Consider the following 25,166-nt stretch of genomic DNA (forward strand, 5'->3'; position numbering starts at 1 on the left):
TTGTATTCTATTGTGTAGGACAACATCCTTCTTAAACCCATCACTCTGTTCCGAATCTTCCCCTGCCACTGTGTTGGATGATGGAAATGTAGGATTCTCCTGGGTACACTGAAGAAAAGAGGCATTTAGTGAGCCCCCTGAACCTTTATTTCCACAGCACGGTGTGATAACATTATTGGATTTAAAGTAGAGCTCAGGGAAAATGGGTCAGGAAGACTGGTCAATGGTTGGAAATTACAAGGGTGTCGGAGTAGAGGATAGTTAAGACAAAGGAGGGTCCATTATAACAACATTAGTTGGCAATGATTGCTCTGGACAAGAACTGAATGTTGAAAGCAGGTAAAAGAATACAACTTTACAGATGCTGATAACCTTTCAGCATCTGTATTGCAAACTATAATGCCTAAAATGAGAGAGAGAGAGAGAGAGAGAGAAGGAGGGAGAGAGAGGTGGTGAGAGAGAGTGAGAGAGGTTCCTGCTATAGGGGCAATTGGGGGTGGGGGTTGGCTTGGAGGGGTGAAAGGGAAACTGGGAACACTGGTGCTGGGAAATTACACTGGTAGAGGGATGGGTGTTGGAACATTGTAAGAATGAAACCCAATCATGAACAGCTTTGTAATGCTCTCACAGTGATTCAATTAAAAATAAATAAATAAAAATAAAAATAAATAAAAAATAAAGTAGAGGCTCGAAAAATGAGTAGAATTCTTATAATTACACCTGATTTCTAGTGGACAAAGTTGAGGACAGGAGGCAAAGTGACTGGTACAAGTCTGGGAGTTGGCCATCAACAAATGCCCAGCTCAGCTTTCTCTGAAGCCCAGCAGGGAATTCCTGTTTCCCAACCCAGTGGTCTTCCTTTTTCCAAACCTCCCCACCCTTTCCTGCAATATCTTTCCCCCCCTTCTTTTCAGTCCAGTTTTTTTCCCTACTATATCTTATCGTCCTCCCTCTTCCCTCTTCTCAGACAACCTTAGTTCTCTTGTCAGTATTCACTGGTTTGGTTTCTAATTTTGTCTTGCCTGTTCCTCAATTTTATGTACTCAGAGATCATGGTCATTCAAGACATCTTTTCCTTCCCACAAATTTTGTTTGCATAATTCCCTCAAGCACCTTTTATTTTGCTGTAAATGGCAACATTTTAATCTTGTTTATAGATAAATAGTATCCCATTGTTTGAATGTTCATATCTTGTGTATATTGGCATCAATGAACAGGCATTTAAGTTGCTTCCTTTGAGCATCACTTGCATTCTCACCAGCCAGAACAGGAGTTGCAGAAGATGTGGAGTGAAAAAACTCCTTTTGCATTGCTGTTGGGAATGCAAATTGGTGCAAACATTTTCGAAATCACTAATGGGGGTCCTTTAAACAGTGAAATACAGAGCTACCCTATGGTTCAGCAACTTCACTTTGAGTATCTAATGAAGAACATCAGGTCTCCACTGTCACTGTCCTCCCGTTGTTCATTGATTTGCTCGAGCGGGCCCAGTAACATTGTGAGACTTGTTACTGTGTTTGGCATATCAAATACGTCAAGGGTAGATTGCCAGGCTTTGTGGTGGGGGCGAGATACTCTCAGAGACTTGCCGGGTTCTCTGAAAGGGGCGGAGGAATCAAACTCGGGTCGGCCATGTCAGCAGCATGCAAGGCAAATGCCCTACCCGCTGATGAACATAAAAAAGATGAACAGACAAGGCTATACCTACCCAAGTGTTTATTGCAACATTGTTCACTAGTGCTGCCTTGATATCCTTTGAGTAGAAAGTTAGCAGTGGCTATCTTTTACTGCTTTAAACTCAAGTTCTCCTCTTCTGGCAGAACCATTCCAGTAGTTCCCAGAACTCAATAACTCATCAATTCCCATTTCATCATGCTAATGAAGGCTTGTCATGAAGATGACATGGGGCAGCTGTAGGGGCTAGTGTTAGAGGTTAGGATCTCATGGCTACCACAAGGGTTGCATCATTCACAGTGTTGCATTTTTTATCAAAAAAAGGGCACATCCAAATATCACTCCACTGGGCAAATGAGTAGAAGACAAGAGAACATTAGAAAGACCACAGCTGAACCCTTAAATTGGAACTTGTGACACTGGTTCATCCACTGCTTCTTCTCATCCTCCTTCTGCAGCTTAGACTTTCATGGTGTTCCCCTTCTCAAAGAGACCCAGAAGTGAGAAAGGTTCAAATTAAGCAAAAGAGAAGCACTGGGAGTTCTCCAAGGCCAAAGAGCCTAGCAAAAGTTCTTTTCTTTGGAGGCAAGGGTTTCAAAGAGCAAGGAATAAATACTTTCCTGCGCTCATTTCCACCAGTGAAAAAGAAATGCTTGTGGTCACTGAAAAAGATGTGGGATCGGAGCTAGGAGAGTGATTTCAAAGCCAGACTAGATCCCTTACCTGCTGGGTAGCTGTATGAATGAGTCACTCAGCCTGAAAGAAGAGAGTTTGGACAAGGGAGTCTATTTTTAATATTTTTTGTTGTTGTGGCGAACTATGTATGACATGCAACTTAGCATCTTAATTCTTCGGTGGACTGACTGTCAAGCAGAGTTGAGTCCATTCACACTGTGGTACAACTATCAGGATAAGAGTCTTCAAGACTCTGCAGCCTGGAGCTCTCTGAATTGCTACCTCTAGCCACGTATCATTTTCATTTGCTCATGCAGTCTCAAGCACATCTGCAGTCTACATGTGCTTCTCCTCTCCCTAGAACTTACGCTCTATAAAAATAGGAAGGATCTACAATTAATCTGGAATTAAGCTGATTAAAAACAAAGCTCTTTCCTTCCTTTGGCTTCAACTAATTGAAGGTGGCAGGCAGAGCTGATCCACACCAGCCTCACAGATGGCCCCGAGATTGCAGGAGAGTCCATGAAACCCAACGGGGCAGAGGGCAGGGAGCTGCAAACCACAGGCACCAGAGAATGCTGTCAGTAGCTTCCTCCCCACCCCTTCCCCTTCCGACAGCAGCTCTACCCCAAGAGCCAGAAGCCTCGCTTCTGAGTTCCATGTCTTGGTAGCACAGTAGCTACAGGAATAATGAGAGCAGTGCAAATAATAATAATAATAATAATAATAATAATAATAACAATAACAATAATAATAATAAGGAAGAGCCTTCCAATCTGTGAGAAGGACTTATCTGTGAGAAGGACTGAATCAAAGAATTCAGCTTAAGCAGGGATCTTGGCACGCTCCGGCCCCAGGTGTCAAGGCACCCTTAAGGGTGTCTCAGCTCCTCCAAGTGGCAGGCTGAGGTCTCTGCCATGGCCCCCTGGTGGCACCCTCCCTCTCAACCACATGTTAGTCACACTCCCTGTCCCTACTACAGCCTCTTCACTGTTCCTACAACATATTGACTTACCACAGTCCTTCTAGGCTCTGGACACATGCTCCAACCACCCGCACCTGCTACCTTCTTCCCTGTTTGCTCCCACCAGCTCCTTCCCGCGTGCTTTTTCAAATCTCTGCTCCCAGGAACTCTTTTCAAGAGGTGGGACTGGACAGCGGGTAGGGCTTTGCCTTGCACGGGGTGACCTGGGTTCGATTCATAGAATCCCGTATGTTCCCCCAGCACCGCCAAGAGTAATTTCTGAGTGCAGAGCTAGGAACAACCCCTAAGCATCAGTGGTGTGACCCAAAAAGCAATAAAACAAAACAAAACAAAACAAAAAACAAGAGGCATTGCCAGGGCGATTGCAACAAAGTAGCCCCCCCCCCCACTTCCCAGCAATCCAGCTGACCCTTGTTACCCCCTAGAGTACCAGGCACTCAGCGGCAGACAGTCGCACCTTCACAGTGCCTGTGTCACTGCAGTGGGTTTTTCAGGGTGATAGCCTCATTCCACAGCTACAGAAACTTCTCAGGACCCGAGGCCACTGTGCCTGCAACCAGTCAGAGCTTCCCTGCGATCCTGCATTGGAAACATGCTTAGCTTCCAAGGCGACCCGGGTTCGATTCGGCTCCTCTGAGCTGGCCATGGATTCCAAGGAAGGCCCCCGGGACAGAGACTTTGAAAATGACTGTGTTTCAGGCACTTGTTCCGTGAGGACAGGGAGATGGATCTCTATGAGGTTAACTGCTACTGGTTCAGCTCTTGTGGTCCACAGGCTACATCACCTCAAGCTTGTTAGGGAAAGCCTCACCCACTGCCTTATTTTTGTTGTTGTTACCTCCTATCCATGCCCCCAGTCTCTCCTTTATCCCCATAGCCCAGGGGCTCCTTACCTTGAGGCAGCAATGGCCCTACTTTGCTCACCACCAGTCTCCCCAAATTCTTCTAAAATGGCATTAAAACTGGTTGAGCTCTCAAACTTATTTGGCCTACCATCCCCCTTGTGAAAGAAAATCACTACAACATTCCCCTGGAGAGTTCTGCCTTCAGCCCAACAGAAAGCATGGCTCCCCCAATACAGCTGAGGCTTCAATGGTGCCCCCCAGGCTCCAGCACCCCTGAGGAAGTGTTGCCCACTCTGAGAAAGACTAGTCTATCGTGCCATTAACCCCCTTCGTCCCTGTTCCCCCTTTCTCCTCCACACCTCAGGGTCCCAGAGCAATGCCGCCACTGAGCGAGTCCTGCGTATAAAATAAGGAACCAGTTGCTGCTCAAGCCCAGCTGCCTCTGAACGGATCTGCCTGCCATCATCTTGTCCTCCTTTCCCCCAGAGGCTTTTCATATCTGGCTCCATGAGTGGCACAGTGTCAGGCCGTGCCACAGACACCGGGCCAGTCCAGGGTACTGAAATCAGAGAGAGCTGGTGCCCATTCTGACTCCGATACCAACTCCCAGACATCACCTCTGGACGTGAGTATGTGCAAGGCCTTCACCTGTGCTTTCTGATTCTCGTTAGATCAACCTCCATAGCAGGACTAGTCATGCCTTTCTGTGGATGCAGAGCAAGATGCCCAGAAGATAAGGCAGCTCAGAAGGCCGGGAGGGCAGGTCAGCCTCTCTCTCAGGGCTGCACAAGCCCTCAGCCTGGCCCATCCACTCAGTGGAGCACCTTATGGAGGAAACCACACCCAGGGCATCTCAGTCAAAGGGGAGTGCATGTGTGACCTCACGGTCAGACAGAGCAGTCTTCGAGGCCTAGAGCCTGCTCCTTTGCAGAATCCCACGTTATCTCTGGCAGAGGAGGGGGTTGAGGGAAGGGAAATCAGAAAATGATGAGGAGGAAATGCTGCAGGCGTTCTCAGAACATCCGGGACTTGTTTACAGGGTGGCTAGCAGAGACCAAGGCAAGCGGCCTGGATTCTGTCTTTAAACAACGACTTCCAGGGCGCGCATTGTGTTGGGACCCCAGAGACGTCACACTGGCCGGTTGGTGTTCCAGCTTCTGTCCCCATGGGCTTATTCTGCAGCTGTGGATGGTCCCTGTGTTTGGCTCTCTCCCCTGGGAAATGGGGTTACCACGCTATCCTCTCAAGAGTGTGTGTGTGGACTGCCTGGGGTGGGGGTCAGAAAGGAACTGATGTGGGGGGACCAGCACGAGGGGGCATGAAGGAACAGGCTTTCAACTTCCAATGTTCCCCAAACAGTCTAGGCATTACAAATTTTCTTGGCCACAGAACTGATTCTCATAAAGACCAATAGATTAAGATATTCTACTCACTCATTCTTTGGGTGCAAGGGGAGGAAGATGGTGTATAGACAAAGATACTAGCACCAATTTTCTGGTGGTGGGGGTCTGTGAGGGTTCTGAGGGGCTCTTACATTCTTACATGAAACAATGCAAGGCCATGATCTTTTGAAGAGGTTAGAAGTGGGAATCTGCCCCAAATGGTGGCAACTCTAATTGATCTTTTATCAAAGATCATCAGCCTGCTTGCTCAACTCCAGAGATTGGCGCAGGAGACACATGAACAAAGAAAACACAAGCCTGAGGCAGATCCAAGGGGAGGTGGATTCTGTGGCCATGTTCTTTTCCTAGGTCTCTGCCCTTTTCCTCTCCCAGGTCTTCTTCCAAATATGTAGCCAGCTCACCTCCACCCCTTTTCATCAGTCCCAACTGCATCAATCAGGACAGGCTCCCTGGAGCTGGCAGTACCTGTGATGGTCCCTGAAGGATGCCAGGGTTTTGAAAGGGAGAAGAGATTTTTTGTGACGAAAGGACTGTCAATGACAGTGATTCTCTTCAGCAGCTTCTCAGTGGAAGGAGCCCCAAGTCCCACGCAGAAGCAATTGGGCCAAGAGGCATCCCTGCGTGCAGTCTGTAACCTGTCCCCGGCACAGGCAGGAAACAACCTGCTTTGCTGTCGACCTCTGAATGAACACGGCTGACACAGGGTGCAGCCAGGCCAGCCCAGTGCCAGTCCTCATGTCATTGGATCCTGAGCCAAGAGAGGATGCCAGAAGCAACAGGACACAGTTTCCCTGCCACCTCCCTCAGGCAGGCATTGGCCTGGGAAGCCCTGAGCCCTGCCCGCTCGGTGGGAGATGCCTGGCTCCCTGGAGGTCTCGGAATCAAAAGAAGCCTGCAACCAGAGGTTCTCTCTGGCTCAGTTTCCCTCCAGCAAAATGAAAACAAACAGCTATACGCACTGTTCTGATGCTAGGTCCAATCTAGCTCCGGGATGCCTACTTCTAAGTGGCCCAATATTCTTAAGTTCTAGTGGGATGGCAACACTTCATATGTGACATCTTAATGTAATGCTAGTAATTATAGTGGTAACAGAGAGATTGTGAATTGAGCAACTCCTAAATGTTAAGACTTTAGTTTACATCTCTAATCTTACCATTAAAAGGCACATAGTATGATACAAGAATACTTGTTTTTATTTGGGGGGTGGGAGTTGTCGCAGACAGTGTCAGGTGATTTAGATGTTACTCCTGGCTACTCCCTCAAGCAGATCAGAGGGTTTGACGCTTAGGTCCAGTGGTAGAGTGCTGCCCAAAACCAGTGGGGCTGGGGTCCCCTATGCTACCCAAGGTAGTCTTCTGGGGGACATGTGCTCCTGACCACCAAGCTCTCTCTCTCCTACATTGATATGTGCATACTTCTTAACACACAAGAACCAAGTTAATGAAGTATCATAGGTCATACATAGGGTCATTTAAACACTTTTCTTGACCCCCACATAGGGATTCTAATGTCAGTGATCCTACAAAATTTAGATGTTACTCCTGGCTACTCCCTCAAGCAGATCAGAGGGTTTGACGCTTAGGTCCAGTGGTAGAGTGCTGCCCAAAACCAGTGGGACTGGGGTCCCCTATGCTACCCAAGGTAGTCTTCTGGGGGACATGTGCTCCTGACCACCAAGCTCTCTCTCTCCTACATTGATATGTGCATACTTCTTAACACACAAGAACCAAGTTAATGAAGTATCATAGGTCATACATAGGGTCATTTAAACACTTTTCTTGACCCCCACATAGGGATTCTAATGTCAGTGACCCTACAAAATACATGTATGTGGATGCAACACCACTCATTTACTTAGACTCATGGAGACAATTATCAAGAGAGACCCTGGGATTCTGGAGACAGTATGGTCAGGTTTATCCAACACAAAACCATCAGCTACAGGCTGTAACCACAATCGCGCATGCAATAGAGAGAGGTGCTCATTGATGACATAAAGAAATGGGGCCACAGAGAACAAGCCCCAGGGTTAGATTTCACACTCAGGATCGCAACATCAAACTTGGTAGCTCTACCCGAAATACCTAAAGCAGCCTACACAAGCAAATCCTGCCTTGCTTTGGAACCTTTAAACGCCGCCCTGGACTCTCAGCAGGAAGAGATCAGGACAGGGTGGGCCAGGGTTGGGCCCAGCTGGGAGTTCTGCCAGACAGAGTGGGCTTGGCGGGGACGGGAAGTCCGGTGGCCTGAGGTCAATGGAATCTGAGAAGTCACTGAAGGCCATTCTATGGGGTGGGTCCAAGCAGACAAAGGGTCAAATGAGAAAGATCAACGGCAGCCAGGTTTGGCCTTGCCCAGCCTCTTCAGCAAAGCTCTCCTGTTGGCTAGTCCAGTCGTGCAAGCAGGGGGCACCTTCTGAAGTTGCTGAAGGGTGGGGAGGGGAGAGGGAATGGGGAGGGAGGGGCGGAAGCACAGTCCCTAATACCCGGGGCTGCATCCTGCTGACCTGGCAGTCACCATCCTCTACCAGAGAAGCATCACCCCTTTCATTCTGCTTCCAGTGTGCCTGGGTTCTTTCCAGTCACTTCTGAGAGACCCTGATGTGGAGAATGTGAAGCAACTCATAGCAAAAAGAGGTTTACAGAGGAGCTGCCAGAACAGCAAGTGAGCCAGCAAGAGAAACTGTTCACCACATCTGTTCACCACAGGGTGATGAGAGGTGGCCTGCGGGGGGGGGGCGGGGGGGGGGGCGAGGTCCCAGAGGTGTGGCTGGTGATTTCCACGAGGTGACAGAACCTCTCATTACCTTCTGATACCCCTCCCCCCTCTTGAGAGCTGGTTTGATATAGGAGATAGCAGATCAGAAAGAAGACACATGCTGGGAATGAGCCCAGCTGGGAAAAGAAGCACAACCCAATGCAAGTGTTCAGGTGTGTCCCCAGCACCGCACCGGCTGCCCCACCAGCATGGAAAAATGCAGGTGGTCTCGTCAACAAACAGGTGCAGCCCCCACGCGCCAGCTCCACCAGGCCAGTGGGAGGATGGGGAAGCCATTCTGCTGCAGACGCCTCCCCATTGCAGGAAGAGTCACAGAGAGCAGCCGGCGCCGTCTCCATAGGAACAGACGGGAAACCCGAGAAAGGCCAGGCAGCCTGACTCCTCATTGATGCTCTCCTCCCCTTCATTTAGACCTGCCTCCCCAAGGATCCCGGCCCCACACCACCGATCAATGCAGCCTCTCGGAAAAGCTTCTGCAGGCAACTTATCTCTCAGTGCTGGACAGCAGCACCCCGAGGGCCCACCCAATCCTGGTTCCTCCAGGGAGACTCAGGCACACCCAGAACAAGGCTCCTGCCTTGCCACTTAGCACTTAGGCTGATTCTGAGGCCAGAACATTCCATTCTGATCTATGTACCACTGGTGGGTGGGAGCAGGCCTCAGGCCTGTCCCTCTGACCCAATGCCCCACCCCCGCTGCACCCCCCATCACAGGGATGTTGTGAGCATCTATCCACACCCACAGTCAGAGATGGCCCACTGGCAGGACGCCCTAAGTCAGGCTCTCTAGAGAGGCCCAGGCACACCATAAACACACACAGTTCCCGGAAACTAGGCTTGGCTCTGGGTTATGCTACAAACTCATCACAGGAAGCCCCTTCCCACCAATGTTTGTTTGATCTCTAAAAATAAAGATATAAGGTAAAACTCCACTCCTGATTACTTTCACCTTGATGCCACTGCCTTGGGTTGGATTGAGCCTCAGCATCCTGAAGCTGATGCTCCTTCCTGTCCAGTCTCACCACAAGCTGACCCATCCCGGTGCTGCCTCAAAAAACCAGTCAATGACTTTGCCTGAATTTCAAGTCAAGTTTGAAGTCAAAGGCATGCATTCAAGGGCAGAGGACTCTCCTCTCCTCTCCATTCTCGGTCTGTCTTTCCACTAGATCTGCAGGTCCCTCCGAAACACAGCTGCTTTGGATCTCTTCCCATTGTTTACACAGTTTAGACCCCTGTTCTATACGACATCACTCAGACCAGTCCCCCTACTGGCCGTGTCCCTAATGTACTCTTTGTGGGTGCTCTGCCAACGGATTCTCTCCTGGGTTGAGTGCTCTCTAATGCACACTTCCTCGACAACACGGTCTTCACAGCAACTATTACATTATTCCTTCCATTAGTCAAGGTCTCTCTGGCATTGATTCTTACATCTTTCTTACCTAGCACAATCATGATTAGATAATAAAACAAACAAACAAACAAACAAACAAACAAACACTGTCCTTCTTTGTTCATCGATTTTCTCAAGCAGGCCCAGTAACGTCTCCATTTTGAGACTTGTTGTTACTGTGTTTGGCATATCAAATACGTCATGGGTAGCTTCTCAGGCTTTGCCGTGCGGGCGAGATACTCTCAGTAGCTTGCCAGGCTCTCCAAGAGGGACGGAGGAATCGAACCCAGCTCGGCCAGGCTGGCTGTGTACAAGGCAAACGCCCCACCGCTGTGCTATCGCTCCAACCCGATTAGATAATAGGTGCTTAATAAATGTTTGGATGATTGCTCAACTCCCATGTCCACACCTCATTCCGCCCTACAACATTTCAGGACAGATAGACACATTAACATCATTTTCCATCCACTGCTTTCTCCCATCAATATGCATAGGGTTCATTTTCTGATTCTGATGATGCCTCCAGGGCACACAGAGATCCATACATCCATTTGGTTAAATGTCACACTTTTACTAAGTACTTACAATTCTAAATGCTGTGCCAGGCCCAGGTATAGAAAGATCAATGGAAGTCATCTTGCAATTTTGTAAAGAAAACACAAAACTCACTCTACAACATGGGATGGCAGAACAGAAGGAAACAGCCCACGTGAGTCAACTGCGGCCCTGTATACACAACCATGGCTACTCAGAGAATACTGAGTAAATATAGACACCAGAGGGTCAATCCTCTGGTATAGGCCTGCTGCCTAATTGTGCCCCCAATTTCTTTCTCAAAGTGGTACAGAAAAGATGGTTTTGCACCTGCCATCTGCTTTCAGGAGTCAACCACAGATATTTTAAAGCCTTGATCAGGAGTGAGGTATCTTGATGATTATGAACTATGAACCCCGGGAGAGCCTTGGTTTCCTCATCAGCAATATGGTAGTTAAAAAACTCTTAATTCTTGGGTTTAAATTGATTTATTTACATACAGTTGTCCACAGTAATGCATGGCTACCCAAGCACCAAGGAAAGAAACCAAGTAGAGAGCCAGAAATAGCCCCAAGCACCTCTGGGTGTGGCCCCTCTCCTCCAAAATTAAACAAATCCAATTCTTAGGATTGGATTCCTAATATATGAGCTCATTGGAGTCAGAAGGGGATTCCATATATTGTGATATAAGTCCCACGAGGGCTGGTTTCTGAGTGATCTGACACTGGCCCCTAGACTCGCGCCTGGCACATGATAGGTATTCAGTAAATATTTGTTGGACAAAGAAGCAAATTCAAGGACAGAGAGACTGTTCAGCCATAAAGCAATTGCCATGTAGGTGGCCGAACGGGGTTCAATTCCCAGCACCGTATATGGTCCCCTGAGCACCGGAGAGTGTGGCTCACAAATCAATGAAAAGCAAACTAAAAGAATAAAAAAATAAAATAAAATGCTTGGGTTGTTAAGGTATATGTCACAGAACTATCAGAGGTTGACCAAGAACAATCAAGACAATGTATTATTTAAAAATTTTATTTGTATTTATACTCTACTTTAGATAACATGGTTACAATAGAGCTAACTTTTATAGTTTTATTGTGAAAATTTACCAATTTTTTTTAATTGCTACAGGGGTCTAGGCACTTAGCTGCATACTTTAAGGTCATTATTCCCATCCAAAGCCAGAGAAACTACACCAAGGTCAAACCACAAAGTAATCAAAAATCTTTCTGCTCTGCCTTCTGTGGGGTCCAGAAGCTCATTTACCAAGATGAAACAGTAGACAATTAAGTCAGAGATACTTCTAAATAATACCCACTAGTCTTTTTTTTCCAGAATCCTAAAGAAGTTCTCCTGTTATGTTGATTAGAGCTGTTCTACATAAATAAAATTATACTCCATCATGGACACTGACAAGTACCTGCAATAACCATCACTGTTGCTGGATGCATCATTAAGTCAAAAGGAGGAACATTCAGTTAATTTCTCATTTGGTGTGGTACTCTAAAAATAACTCTCATGGACAAGGGTGACTGGATTATGAAGGAAACTTAATGGTAGAGCATTTGCTGCCTGTCCATAAGGTTCTGGGCTTGAACTCCACTCTCCAAATAAACCCAAATAGGTATCTACATGGATATTCATAAAATTTAGTCCTTCAGGGTTCCTCTTTTGCCAAGACATAGGTGTAATGAGCTGTATTTCACCATCCCTGTCTCTCTTTGTCTCATTCTGCCCTTTGAATCAATCCACTAGGTTGCTCTTACTCAATAAAGCAGACGTCACTCACTTACAGTCCAGTTTTTTCCAAAAGCAGTGACCAGGACAGTCTCTGTCCGCAAGAAAATCCCTTCCCAGCAACAGAGGGGGACTGCCCGGACAGGTGCTGGCTGTCAGAAGAAGGGAGATACATCAGAGGCAAGTGTGGGAGGCAATGGGATCATTGGGATCATTCTCTCTCCTGGGGAGAACCAGTGAGGTGAGCTGTCCCTTAAGGTATTCTACCTAAATAAGGAAATTCCAGGCATGCAGCCTCCTTCAAAAGGAAAAAAAAAAGGTACTCTGCTAAATGATGGTGAGTCTATGAGGGAAAGAATGAACAAAAGCCATCGTTCACGATAAAGCAAAATGTGGTCTCCAGAGCTGCCCTACCTGTCCTCTGGACTTGGAAGCTTCAGCAGAGGCAGGGGGAATGTAAGAGCTAAGGCAAAGCCTCTGCAGATAGTCACATCCCCGAAGAGCACCCTGGCCGCAGCTGATGAGAGAAGGAAAAAGCAGCAGGCCCCTCCCCACCAGCTCCACATACGCAGGGCAGCCCAGGTCTGTGTCTCCGCAGATGGTGTTTATTACGCTGAAATCCCCCAGGGCCGCCCGTGGGTTCCTGCAGAGGGTACCAGCTTCCCTCCCGCAGAAGCAAGCACCGAGCAGCTTCCACAAAGCAGAGGAAATGAAACCTGTGACGTCAACCGATAAAGATCTCTTGAGGCAAAGAAGAAACATGTACAGAGGCATGTTTCTCTGTTCACATGGGATATTTCTGTGCCATAAAATGTCAACACTGAACTGCAATTGGGTGCACGGCATGACGGGGGTGGAGGGGGTGGGGGAAGGCGGGGGATTGTAAGAACCCTTATCCCAGGGAGAAAATACAAGTTGGAACCAAACAAAGGTCTGCTATTAGCAACAATTACCCTGTCCTCTATTGCAGCCTCTGGACTGGAGCCTAAGCATGGACCGCCTTAAAGGGGGCTCCCCGAGGGGTCACACGGAATCCAAAGGAGGCTAAGGGCAGACAGAGCTAACCTCTTGCTGGCAGGTGATTATGTGTCATGAGTCAGGCCCGCTAGCATAAATTCATTTCATTCCAGAAAGAAAATCTTCCTGTTATTGCTACTCTGCAGGTGAGGCAATCAGAATCTAAGAACAGGTTGGGTCACCTGTCAAGGAGAAGCTTACTAATAAGTCAAGAGTAGAGACACGAATCCAGACAGACAGAGACTCTGTCCCGACACAGGAGTGATGGGAGTGATGGCTAGCCTTCCTCAGAGAGCAAGACCCCCTCAGAGCCTCCAACTCTAACAGACGGCCTCCAGGAATGGCTTCTGAGGCAGACCACTGCGAGGCTAAGTAGGGGCGGGGGGGCAGGGGCAAACCCCCTGAACTGCCTTACTGCCTTTCTTAGGCTTAAGGGCCTCACCTCTGTGGGTTTCTCCTATTTACACAGACCATTTGAGAATTTTTGTTTTAGTGTTCATTTGGGGGGGGGGGGCACACTTAGTGGTGTTGAGGGCTTACTCCTAGGTCTGTACTCAGGGATCACTCCTGGTGGGGCTTGGGGTGGTGGGAATCGAACTGGGCCAGCTGTTGTGTTCCAAATTTCAGAGTTAACTCTAGGAACTCTAGACATGAAGGTATATCCAGGGCAAATTCAATCCAAGTAGAGATTAACATCCTCCAAGAAGCTATTCAAGAACTGAGGGCCCTAGTGTTCCCTACGTCCCCCCCTTAATCCGTACAAGCCAAAGGACTAAAGGTTAGGCCTGCAGAAACATTCCAAGGAGAAGTGGCGACACAGGGATGGGAAGACAGTGGCCCCTCCCTGCACACATCCTGTTGACTCCCCAGTCTAGTTGAGCTACAGATTTCACAGCATGTGTATGTGAACTGTGCTCTCCCAGTACCACAGAGGCTCTGATTCGGATTGAACCACAGAGAGGAACAGGAGGTTTAAATCTAGACCCTTCCTCTCTTCATGGCAAAGGCCACCAAAGCGTTGGCCCACAGTCCCTGTGAGCACACAGAGCCAGGGAACTGGTCCCCCCAAATGGCTCTGTTTGTCTGAAGATGCTCCTAGCATTGCCCAATGCTTGCCTCTGCATTCACAGAAGCATCTAACTAAACCCTCAAATTCACCCTCCAAGGATTCTATTACTATTTCTGCATTGGGAAAATTGCAGGTCCCAAATAGGAAGTGATTCATCGAAATCAACTGGCAAATACGTGGGAGAGGCAGAAATTGAATCTAGAACTCAAATCCAAACAAAATAAAGCAGAAAAATCTGACCTGTTGCTCCTTGAAAATGGAATCAGAGAAGATCCACAGACATGAGCCTGGATCCAACACTGGGAATCAAGTGCTTACCGTGTTTGCAAAGATGCTTTTGGAAAACTAGACTTAAAGCACAGACAGCCCCACTGGGGATATTTTCATGAGAAGCCGGAGGTCCAGAATGAAAAATCTGTGCATGAGAAGTCAGATCATGGGCTCATTCTATACCAGTTGCAACTCACTAGCTTCTCTGACTACTGCCTTCACCCTCAGCTACTTTCAAGATCATCAAAGAGCAAGAAGCATATCCTTGAGGGAGATAAGGCTACAAAACAGGTGTCTGGGGTTGGGAAGCTCAGCACAGCAGCACTTCCAAAAGTCTGTAACAAAGTGTTCTCCCAGTGCGGTGCAGGAAACAGGTGCAACCCCCACAGCTACACTTTTCAAAAGCTGTTCCTAGTCAACCTATCATTTCCTCCAGCAGTGAAAGCTATCTCAAGAGGGAAGCTTTAGACTAACAGATAAAACCTATTGATTTGGGTGCTATTGTTATGAATAACGTAAGGGCAGCCAGCAAAATGTGTGTGTGTGTGTGTGTGTGTGTGTTTCTGTGTTTGTGTGTGTAGCGGGTTTGGGGTGCGGTGGGAGGGACCCTTTGGGTGCTATTGTTACGAATAAGGTAAGGGCAGTCAGCAAAATGTGTGTGTGTGTGTGTGTGTGTGTGTGTGTGTGTGTGTGTGTAGTGGGGATGGGGTGGAAGGGGGGTCCCTGGCTCCAGTTCCCCAGCAGTGAGGTGGTCCTGGCAGGCTGCCTGGCAGGCCAAAGAGGGCCTTTGCAGTGAAACTCGCCAACCACTGGGCAACACAGAGGCAGCAATCATTGAGTGACACTATCCAGTATTTGACTTTAAAATCCAGGGGTCAAATCCAAAAGAAGAACATGCAGGCCAGGGCAAGGAGACTTAGTGTGTTGGAGCACACGCTTTGCAAATGAAAGGCCTGTGTTTGCTCCTCCAACACTGCAGGGTAACCCCAGCACCGCCAGGAGTGACTCCCTCAACACTGAGCTGGGAGAAGACACCCACCGGCCCTCCCCAAGTACAGCCCCTAAATCAAAATAACAGCAATACTAAATAAAATAACATGGAGGGAAGAAAGTTTACAAGACCGTTTTCTCTTTCCACAGAGAGTTGATTAATATGGCAGAGGTGAAAAAGTTTTTTGTCAGCAAATGAGAAGAACATCTACAGAGTCTTTGAAAACAGAAAGCCCTGCTCAGAGCTACAGAAATGCTTGTCATGTTTCTGGATGGAAGATTCGCTGGGACTTTCTTCTTCAGTCTGTGGAGCAGAGAAAGTGCTTTGGGGTAAAATGGCATGATTGCCTGGCTGTGTGACCTTGAAAACAGTCACATTATCCCTGTGTGGCTTGGTCACCTCCTGCATCAGATTGGGGAGTGACCCTCCTCCTTTCTGGTCTTTTGGAGTTGCTGGACGGTCCATCGTAAACAAGCCAATAAGTTCCTACTGATCACAGAACAGTTTCTTTTGCAGAAGGAAACTGCTTTATGATATGAAAAGGGATTGAGCTCTGAGACACTGGTTCCAGTCAAGTATTCTCTAGTTTCTGGTTCACGTAAAATACTTCTTTCTGACCTCTTTTTAGAAAGGGTTATACCCTGTGACAAAAGTCAAACAAAACTCCAGACTGCTCCTCAGAGACCCACCATCCTTGTTCTAGAAACTTCTTCATCTTGGTACTTCTTCCCTGGGCGCTAGGCCATCCAGGATTCAGGCTTCTGCTACAATATGCTCTTTAAATTTTTTACAAATCATCTCCTAAAGGACATGCTAGGTCTGGGGGTGGCTGTGGGGGGAAGCCAGTCCCCGAGTACGCTCTGACTCAGCCTCTTCTGTGTTTCTAGAAATCTGTGGGCACTGAGGCACCCTCACCTTGGAGATCGGCTTCTTGGCAACACACTCAAAGACCTGAAGCCTCTTGTACTCTCAGGAACCTTGGAGGCCCTGTCCTGCTCCCACGTTCTGCACCCGGGGGACAAATCCATCCCACGCTGATTCATTTCACAAACATGATCAGCTAGAGGTGCTTTTGCTGGCCCTGCCACCCTGCTGATGCCTGAAATTCCTAAAGAGAAATCATCAAAGATAACACTTATAATCTTTCAGACCTTGTGACAGGCATTCACTGGCCTCACTCCCTCAGGCAAGCAAATTAATTTCTTGTGCACTGACTTAAGCAGAATCGGCTCCTCTACTCTTTCCTGCCCGAGATGGGGAGAATTTACCATGCAGCACTTTTGTAGCTCTCCCCAATAAAATGCACATAATACCTCTCCATATTAGTAGAGAGAATTAAGAACATTGGAACAATATCCTCATAGAGGTCATCAGCTATTATTTCTTATTTTTGTATGATAATTTTTAGAACTCTCAGAAAACTGGAACCGAGAAGGGCAAAGAGGGGATCTTTGTCAACATTCTTTGGGGAATTGGGATGTATCCAAATGCTACTGTTCAACCCAGTGCAGAACTGAAAGTCTCTGAAGGATCTGACTGTCGATGTAACCAATTCAGGGCAATAAAAGATGTGGAAAATTGAGGCTGAGGGATGAAGAAGGAAGACAGATGGTGGGGGCGGGGGAGAGGAGAGGCTGGAAGCATGAGGTCACAAATGAATTAGAAGCAAATCAAGATAAGAACCTGGATGGCAAGGCTCCCAGGATGGAGCATCTGAAATAATGACTCAAAAAAGGCTAACAATGCCCCATACTCTTAGTCCCAGAAGTGTTGTCACCTCTCTTCACTGTGTTAATAAAGATCCAAGCCATCCATTATGAAAGACCAGGATATTAGCTACCGTCAGTACATTTGATGCCCCTTTATTGGTAAAAATATGAAACAATAACCACTTTCTGAAGGCTTAGGAAACTCAAATGCTACCTGCACTTTGTATAGTTGGCTGGCTTATAAATACATAAAATCATTCCATTTGTTTAAATGACAATGAGCCCTTTACCTTCACTAATCCCCTAACCATTTCCCAGACATTTACTTCCCCATTAGATGCACAAATCAGAGCACACTGCTAGAATATTTTCATTTGGAGGTCATCAGACTTCTCTAAGCAATAATCTAAAAATATCACAGAGTAAGTGGTAAACTAACCGGAAGGCAGAAAATCCTGCTAACAAGTATTGTCCTTGCTGATACATAAAGGTACGCCAAAAATGTCTGCTGAGTGAAAGAATGAATGAACTTCACCAGTGTTCTTATGATCAGATGGTCCCGAACAGCTTTGACAATGGACCCTCCACTTCATTAACCACAGGTCTAGTAAATATGAGTGTGCCCAATGCAACCATAAGAGGTCCGTGATCTCATGAATGCATAAACAATTCTTGGAGTATAGTCAGCAATGAATATAAGTTAGCTTCCTCCACTTCATTTTTTTTTCTTTTAAAAGCATTGTAGCACTGCAGCACTGTCATCCCACTGTTCATTGATTTTCTCGAGCAGGCCCAGTAATGTCTCCATTGTGAGACTTGTTACTATGTTTGGAATATCCAATACATCACGGGTAGCTTGCCAGGCTTTGCCGTTTGGGCGAGATACTCTCGGTAGCTTGCCGGGCTCTCTGAGAGAGGCGGAGGAATTGAACCTGGGTTGGCCAGGTCGGCCACATGCAAGGCAAACACTCTACCCTCTGTGCTATCGCTCCAGCCCTTTAAAAGCATATTCTTTAAAAAACAAAAAAGTACCGTGAGAGAGTCTTTGTAATCAAAGTCAGCAGGAGAAGAAAGCAGTGCCTCAGTGAAGTCTGCTAATTAGACTGTAATGAGTTATGGAAGAACCATGAATAGGACCCAGATGCCTAGTATCCTGTCCAGCTGTCTACTGATATAACCGAGGCCTCCCATTCCTGTGCCTTTGCACAGGAAGTCCCCTCACCTGAAACACTGGTCCTTCTCACAATACCTACCACTATGAGTCTCACATCTTCCAAATCTTGGCTCAAAAACCCACCTCTCTTGAAAGAACTTTCTTGACTCTCCGAGTCCTGGTTGGAACTAACATCCTTGTCCCTCTTTCCGATCTGCAGACTTCATTTCAGGCATGTAATGCTTCCTTCTGGGGTCAGCTGACTAGCTAATTCATCTTGAGATTCACATTGTTAATAACAGTGACTAAGGCCTATAGTTAGAAAACATTCCCTGAATGAATGACTGTCGCTGGGCTCTCAACATTCTGAAAATAGGGTTTTGATACCTTTGCCTTACATTGTCCCCTCCAGTATTCATGGCACCAAAACAAAGGAAATAACCAGGTTACTGATCATCCTGGCATCCATGCTTTGAGCATTTGATAGCACTGTCAGAGTAACTGGCAATTTGTTTTCCAAGGGCACTGAAAACACTGCAAATAAATGCCTCCCCTTGTCCTCTGTATCCAGAACCGGACAACTGGCAGCAAAAATTGCCCATTCCCATCTTTCAAGTTAGTGGCACTGAGCAGCTGATAGTTCTTGGATTCGAGCAGGAACAAGACTTACCTTTCTTCATCCTTAAAGATGAATTTCCGCAACTTGAGATCCCGCAGCACCAGACCCCCATCATGGCAGTGGGCCACTGCTGAGGCGATCTGGTAGAACAGTCTGGCTGCCTCCTCCTCCCTCAGCTTCTTGCAGGTGCGGACAAAGGAATGCATGTCCCCATAGCTGCGCTCAAAGAACACATAGGCTTTGGTCTCCCCCAGGATAATTTCGGTGATTTGGTTGATGTTGCTATGGGCAGACAGGCAAAAGCATGGGGCCAGGGACTCCTGGTAGCAGCTGATATCAAACACCTAGGGCAGGAGGAACAAGACCAAAGTCAGAAGTGTCTTTCATGCAACCAAATCACAGAATCTGAACACCTGCCATCGGCCTGGGATGTTAAGATGACAGAAAGCATGTGGCACTTGGACCCAGACCACAATGACCAGCTGTGTGGCACTGCATAAGTCACTTGGCCTCTCTGACCTTCGAAATCTTCATGTGCAAAATGAACAAATGATACTTGACTCCCCCATGTTGGGAAGATTAAATGAAAAAAAGAAGGTAATTGAGCTCTGTAAGACAAACAAGCCTAGTACTCCAATGTTACTACTTTTCCTCATTTCTAATCATCCTTGTTTATAGAACTAAAGCAAAAATCTAAAAAAAAAAATGTGGGCTATCTCAAGTTACACAGAAACGTCTTATTTGCCTTTTAAAAATCTACATTAACACTATATAATTGTGGCAACATTATACAGCATAGCAGATGCTAAAAATTTGCATTGTATAGCAATACAACATATTAGAAATGTCTAAACTAAATAGCTAGACTTTTGCCTAATGATGATCTAATTCAACACCTTCAGTTTAAAGATGTAGAACTAGGGGCTCAGTTGTGAAAACACCACATCAAGCCCCCAGTGGCAGAGCTAGGATGAGGACACCGTCTTCAATTGGGAAGGAAAGCAGATGATTCTTTCTCTGATCCCTCCACAGAGATCTAGTTCAATGAATCTGTTATGCAACGATTTTCTATGAATCAAAATTAGCCTGCGAAATGCCATCTCACTGTGGGGTTCTTTCAAAAGAAGATCCACCCTCAATACCTTTTTTTTTGAAGCAGACTTAACAGGAATGAACACTACAGAGAATATCTGAAGTTAGAAGAAAAAGCTTTCATTCATTTTAAGAAGGCCTCCGTTAAAATGGGAATACTGACCCCCAGGTTTGGAATGTGGTCTTACTATCTGCTGGGAATGTGGGTACTGTTCCAGTCTTTGTGAGTGGGGGGCAGGTGTGAAAGTGTTTCTCTGGGAAGCACCTCAGGCCAAAGCATTAATGTCATCAATGCACCATCCTTCAGCTTCTTACATCTGTTTTTCTCAGTAGTTAGAATATATTACCCTTAAGTATCAGTTTGCAATGTGGTGAGAGAAAGGTTGGCCTAGAAATCACCAAACCTGAGGCTCTAATTAGCCACCAATCCTTTGGATGAGGTCACTGATAATGGGCGCTTTGTTGGACAAAGCCCAGGATCTCCCCCTTTCGTCTGAACTGAAGACACGGATTGCGAGCACTGTTAACCTTTCATGGATCCAGGTCTCTCATGATAACCTTATAAAAACAACCACTACCACAACAACCACCACCAACAAAAAACCTCATCTCTCTTAGCAAAGGAGGCCAGCCCATTTGCAAATGCAGGCACAATGCTAGATTCATTTTAATGGGACTCATGTCTCCTGAAAATCTATTCAGGGATACAGGCTATCATTTGAGAATCATGAGTTAAGTCACTCTCTTAGATTCAAAGGTGGGGGGAAAAAAGAAATCTGTGCATCCAACAGAGCTGGTGAGAAGCTCTTCCTTGCCTAACCCTGGGCAAGGAAGCAAAGTAACATTGTGAATGAACTATAATGAGGCATCTCAGGAAAACGGCACAGCTGCTGCCACCCTAACCTAGAATTTAAGAATGAATACTTCGACATCTCCAGAGACCACAAATCACACCCTGAAACTGTCAAATGATGACCTACGAGTGGTGACCTCAGAGATCCGTTCAATTAGGAATCTGAAATGCTTGAGTCAACTTTCACACTCAGACTGTAGGCAGCAGAAACCCAGGAAAACCTCAAAAATTTCAGAGAGCAATAAATACTTTGCAGAGGCTAATGTAAACACACTGTGTTGTATAATGAGGATATGTTTGGAAGCCGCAGGCTGCAGGCTCTCTCACCAGTGCTTATGGAGTGAGGATTATAATGTACTTCCTGCTCTGAGTTGCATTTAGAAAATAAATGAAAGATACTTTTTGCTCAGCCCCTCTAGCTGATGACCTCACACCCCTGCTGAAAAACTAAATGTACACAGAATTAAATGAAAGATAAGATTTTAAAAAAATGAAACAAATGATGGCAGCTTCAAAATGTAGGCCATCCCCTTTGTAGAAAAGACCAAATTCCAAGATGGTGGACAGGGTATGAAAAATAAAGCAAGTACTTAGGTTTTCCCAAATGAGTAGGAGCCAAAGTTTTATTAGTAGCTATAACAGGCATTTATGGGTTTGCATTGGTATTTAAACCATCACCTTCAAGTGCAAAATCAAGTCATAAGCCTGGTTGCCAGCTTCTTAAAAATGTTTAATTTGGAGCCTTAGTTATATAACATGATTTAGCTAAGGCACTAAGACGAGGCCATCATTAATAAATAGCATGTGCAAAAAAAAAAGTGTCTCTTCTGCAATGATAGTAATTATGTCTCTATAAGAATTAGCTACCAACTATTCCTTGAAATAAATAAACTAAAGCCCCTCTCCAGCCTCCAAAGCTCCCTTCCTTTGATGAGCTTAAAGTAGACACAGGAGACAATAAACAGGCTTAATTGTTTTAGACACATGACCCTCAAATCTCTCTGCCATATCCACTAAAAATCTCTATATATCCTCTATAATAAGAGGCATCTTTATATTTGATCAGTTTTTGCAAAGATTCTCCCCTCCCCTTTCAGCTCCACACTGAGCTAAGAAACGTGAACTCTCTATGTTAAAACAGCAAAAGGAACTTGACTTAATTTGTAGATTTTACTGAGCATTGTAGTGAAAAAGAACCCACAGTCTATGAGAGTAGCTCACAGAAGCAACCATATAAAACCACTTGGAGTCTCCTAAGATATATTCAACTATGCTTGCATAAGTCACCCACATCACCTCTGGTAAAAAGGCAGGAAAACAGAAGCTGCTGTGTCTTAAAGGGATGACCTCTGTCAAGCAGAACAATGATACTGCACTTAAATCCACTTGCAGCCACACAGTAATTGGTGAGGGGTTGATTCAATCTTTGCAATAACTAAACCGGCAGATTAAGTAGAGTTTCGGGGCAGAGAGCAAGTCTCCGAATGACACGGTAAGGTCAGCCCTAAGTGAAATATGTCTTGAAGTATCTGAAGGGAGAAAGAAAGAGCAGGGGCTGGAGTCACCTCTGCTTTTAAACAAAGAAATAACAGCCAGATGCTTCTGCAGAATTTGGCAGGGGAGTCCCTTTACTTAAAAGCATCTCCAGTCTTTGAAAAATATTAAAATACCATACTGAAGTTGAGCAAAAGGAGTGAAAACACACACTGCTGGATGATTGTGCATATTTCATAGGAGAGCTGCAGCTCAGTGGAACTCATTCATTTCAAAGGATGACTACCCTATTGTGCAACATTGTAGGTCTTCTGAGAATTCAACCCAGCTCTGAATAGCCTACTGAATTTTGGTTAACAGGGCACAGTTGCTCTGGGTCTCAGTCACTTGGAGAAGATGCAAAATACCAAACGCTCAGTACTTGCAGAGAAAAATCTTTAATGAGACTCTGGTTTTTGCCCCCTGAGATCGGAACCGAACAACTGCAAAACTGAACCCGAGACCTCCAAAAACCCCATTCTTTTTTTTTTTTTTACTTGAAATACTTAGGTCCCCTGTGAAATACAGCAAGTCCACAAAGCAGTCTGTGGTTAATAGAAAAAGTGTGAGGCATTATGTGCCACACAGCTGTGCACCGTGCCCATTTCAAAGACAGTGGGGAGGGGGGTCCCCACTTCTGCACCCCCCCAGAACAGGGAACAAATCTAAATTTACGTGGCAATGAATTTTTGATAACCACAACCAGTTCCTAGGGAGACATCCAGTCTTGTGCTTTCTTCCCTTTTTTTTCTCTTTTTATAGCAATTTCCCTGCTCATCCATTCTCTAGAGCCCTGTGGGTGCACAAAGAAACACACACATACACACACACACACTCACACACTCACACATCCACAAAACAGTCACTGTTCAGGGTCAAAGACAAAAAGGAAACTGAAGTGCTGGATCTGTGTATTAGCCCTATGAATCCCTGGGACTCCAAAACCTTGCAGGGATAGGGGGCGCGGGGGGGGGGGGGGGGGGGCGAGCGCAGGAAGAGCACAGTGAGGTAAGTCTGCAGATGAGAAGAAAGGAAGATAAGAAAGACCCCCCACCCCCTCCCACCCCCAGGGATTCACTAGTCCCTACACCCAAAGGTGCCTGGCGCCTTAGATTTCCATCCACATCCACATTCACATCCCCCTCTCCCCCCATAACCCCCAATTCTGCTCTTCAGGGCTCCAGGCAAGAGAAAGCTCTTTGTAAACTGCTTCCCCGCGCGGGGCTCCGTCAGAAGGGACACCTTTGTGTGTCTTTATTTAAAGGGCACCTTCGGAACAAAGGTTTAACACCTGCACGTTGCTAAGAACAATGGCTGCGAGAAGAACCCAGTCGTCAGTGCCTTAAAATTAGCCCGGGATTCCCTACTCCAAGTGGGAAGGGGAGGGGGCTAGACCCAAGGAGAAATCCCCTGGGCAGTGGGACCCTGCCCCGCGCAGAGGCGCTCCACGAGCTTGGGGAAGCACCGGGGTACGTGGCCCCCGCGCAGTCCCGCCGCCCTTCCCGCCCCGGACTCTCCCCTAAACGCCCCCGCCTCAGCCCGCCCCATTGTCTGATTGTCTGCAACGGTCTAAAAACTTCTCAACTAGTCGAACATGAACATAGAAATAAACCCGTTTCACGAGGCCACGGATGATTATCCCCTGAATCTCCTTCCCCTAGACCCCAGGGTTTGGGTGACCTCCCGCCCCGCTCCACTGGTCAGAGAATCTTTTTAATAGACAAAAAAAAAAAAGAGCAAAGAAACCCCGGGCTTTTTTTTTTCTTTTTTCTTTTTTTTTTACCTTGCACACCAGCTCCTCTCCACTGTGCAGATGCACGGCACGAAAAACGTGGTCTCCCTCCAGAGGTTCCAACAATAAGTATTTCCCGATGCAAGAAACGCAATGCGACAAGTTCGGAGTCTCGGGCGGGCTCGGGGAGCCAAGGTTCGGGCTGAAACTCTGGCTGGGTTCGGCGGACCTTATAGACGACAACTCTTCGAAATCCTGGGTTTTGTTCCGCGATCGCCCATATCTTGCTATTGTGATAGGGGTGGACCTGTGTATGTTCATGAGTGTGGGGATCGCACACGACCAACCAAACCAACAAACAAACAAACAAAAAAAACCCGCTGGAGAGATGAGTCGCGGGCGAGAGCTGCTGCAGGCGCCTCCGTGCCACGGATCTTAAAAGGGAACGAGAGGGGAGGGGACGGGAAGGGGACTACGTTGGAGAAAGAGTTAGAAGCCCCAGCCAGAATGGGCGCCGACGGGCACCTAGTCCGCTCCGAGCCCGGCTCCCGGGGGGCACTCAGTCGGCAACTCGGGTCCTTTTGTTACCCCAAAGCAGCCCGCAATTTGCAGAAATCTCCAGCACTTTTTTGTTTGTTTCGCTCGCTTGCTCGCTCGCTCGCTCGCGCTCTCTCTCTCTCCTCTTTCTTTCCTCTCTCCCTCTTTCCAACGTGGATCTAGACGCGTCACCGGCTGGCTAAGGTGGGGAGCTGCAGCGCCCGGACTCCCGAAGCGATCCCCACGCAGTCTTCCGAATCGCAGACGGGTCGTGCAATCTTCGCCGCGCGCGCCGCGGCGGCTAGGTCTCCCAGCGTTAGAGACCCAGCAAAAAAAAAAAAAAAAAGAGAGAGAAAGGAAATAAAGCACGGGTCTACCGGCTCGCGCCGCCAGGCAGACAGAATCCGCGCGGCACCCCCTTTTTTGGTGGAAAGGGTGGGGGGCGTGGAAGGAGGGGGGGGCGCGTTCTGGAGAGGGTAGTTACCTACGTTCTAACTGTAGGTGGCGTCTGAGCCTTTTCCAAGATTGCCAGAGCTCTCCAAAAATTAAACAAACAGACCAAAAAAAAAAA

General features: G+C 47.0%; 1 protein-coding gene across 1 annotated transcript in view; it reads right to left on the reverse strand.

The window, feature by feature from the left end:
* TRIB2 (tribbles pseudokinase 2) overlaps positions 1-24,937 on the reverse strand; it is a 28,806-nt gene extending 3,869 nt beyond the window's left edge. The window contains exons 1-2 of the mRNA XM_056124201.1: positions 24,110-24,937; positions 18,900-19,192 (exon numbers count right to left, since the gene is read on the reverse strand). Coding sequence (XP_055980176.1) covers positions 18,900-19,192; positions 24,110-24,379 — 563 coding nt within the window. The 5' untranslated portion in view covers positions 24,380-24,937. The remainder of the gene's footprint in view (positions 1-18,899; positions 19,193-24,109) is intronic.
* Positions 24,938-25,166: the final 229 nt, after the last annotated feature.

The sequence above is a fragment of the Sorex fumeus genome, unplaced genomic scaffold (genome assembly GCF_029834395.1).
Source record: "Sorex fumeus unplaced genomic scaffold, SorFum_2.1 ptg000006l, whole genome shotgun sequence".
NCBI lineage: Eukaryota > Metazoa > Chordata > Mammalia > Eulipotyphla > Soricidae > Sorex > Sorex fumeus.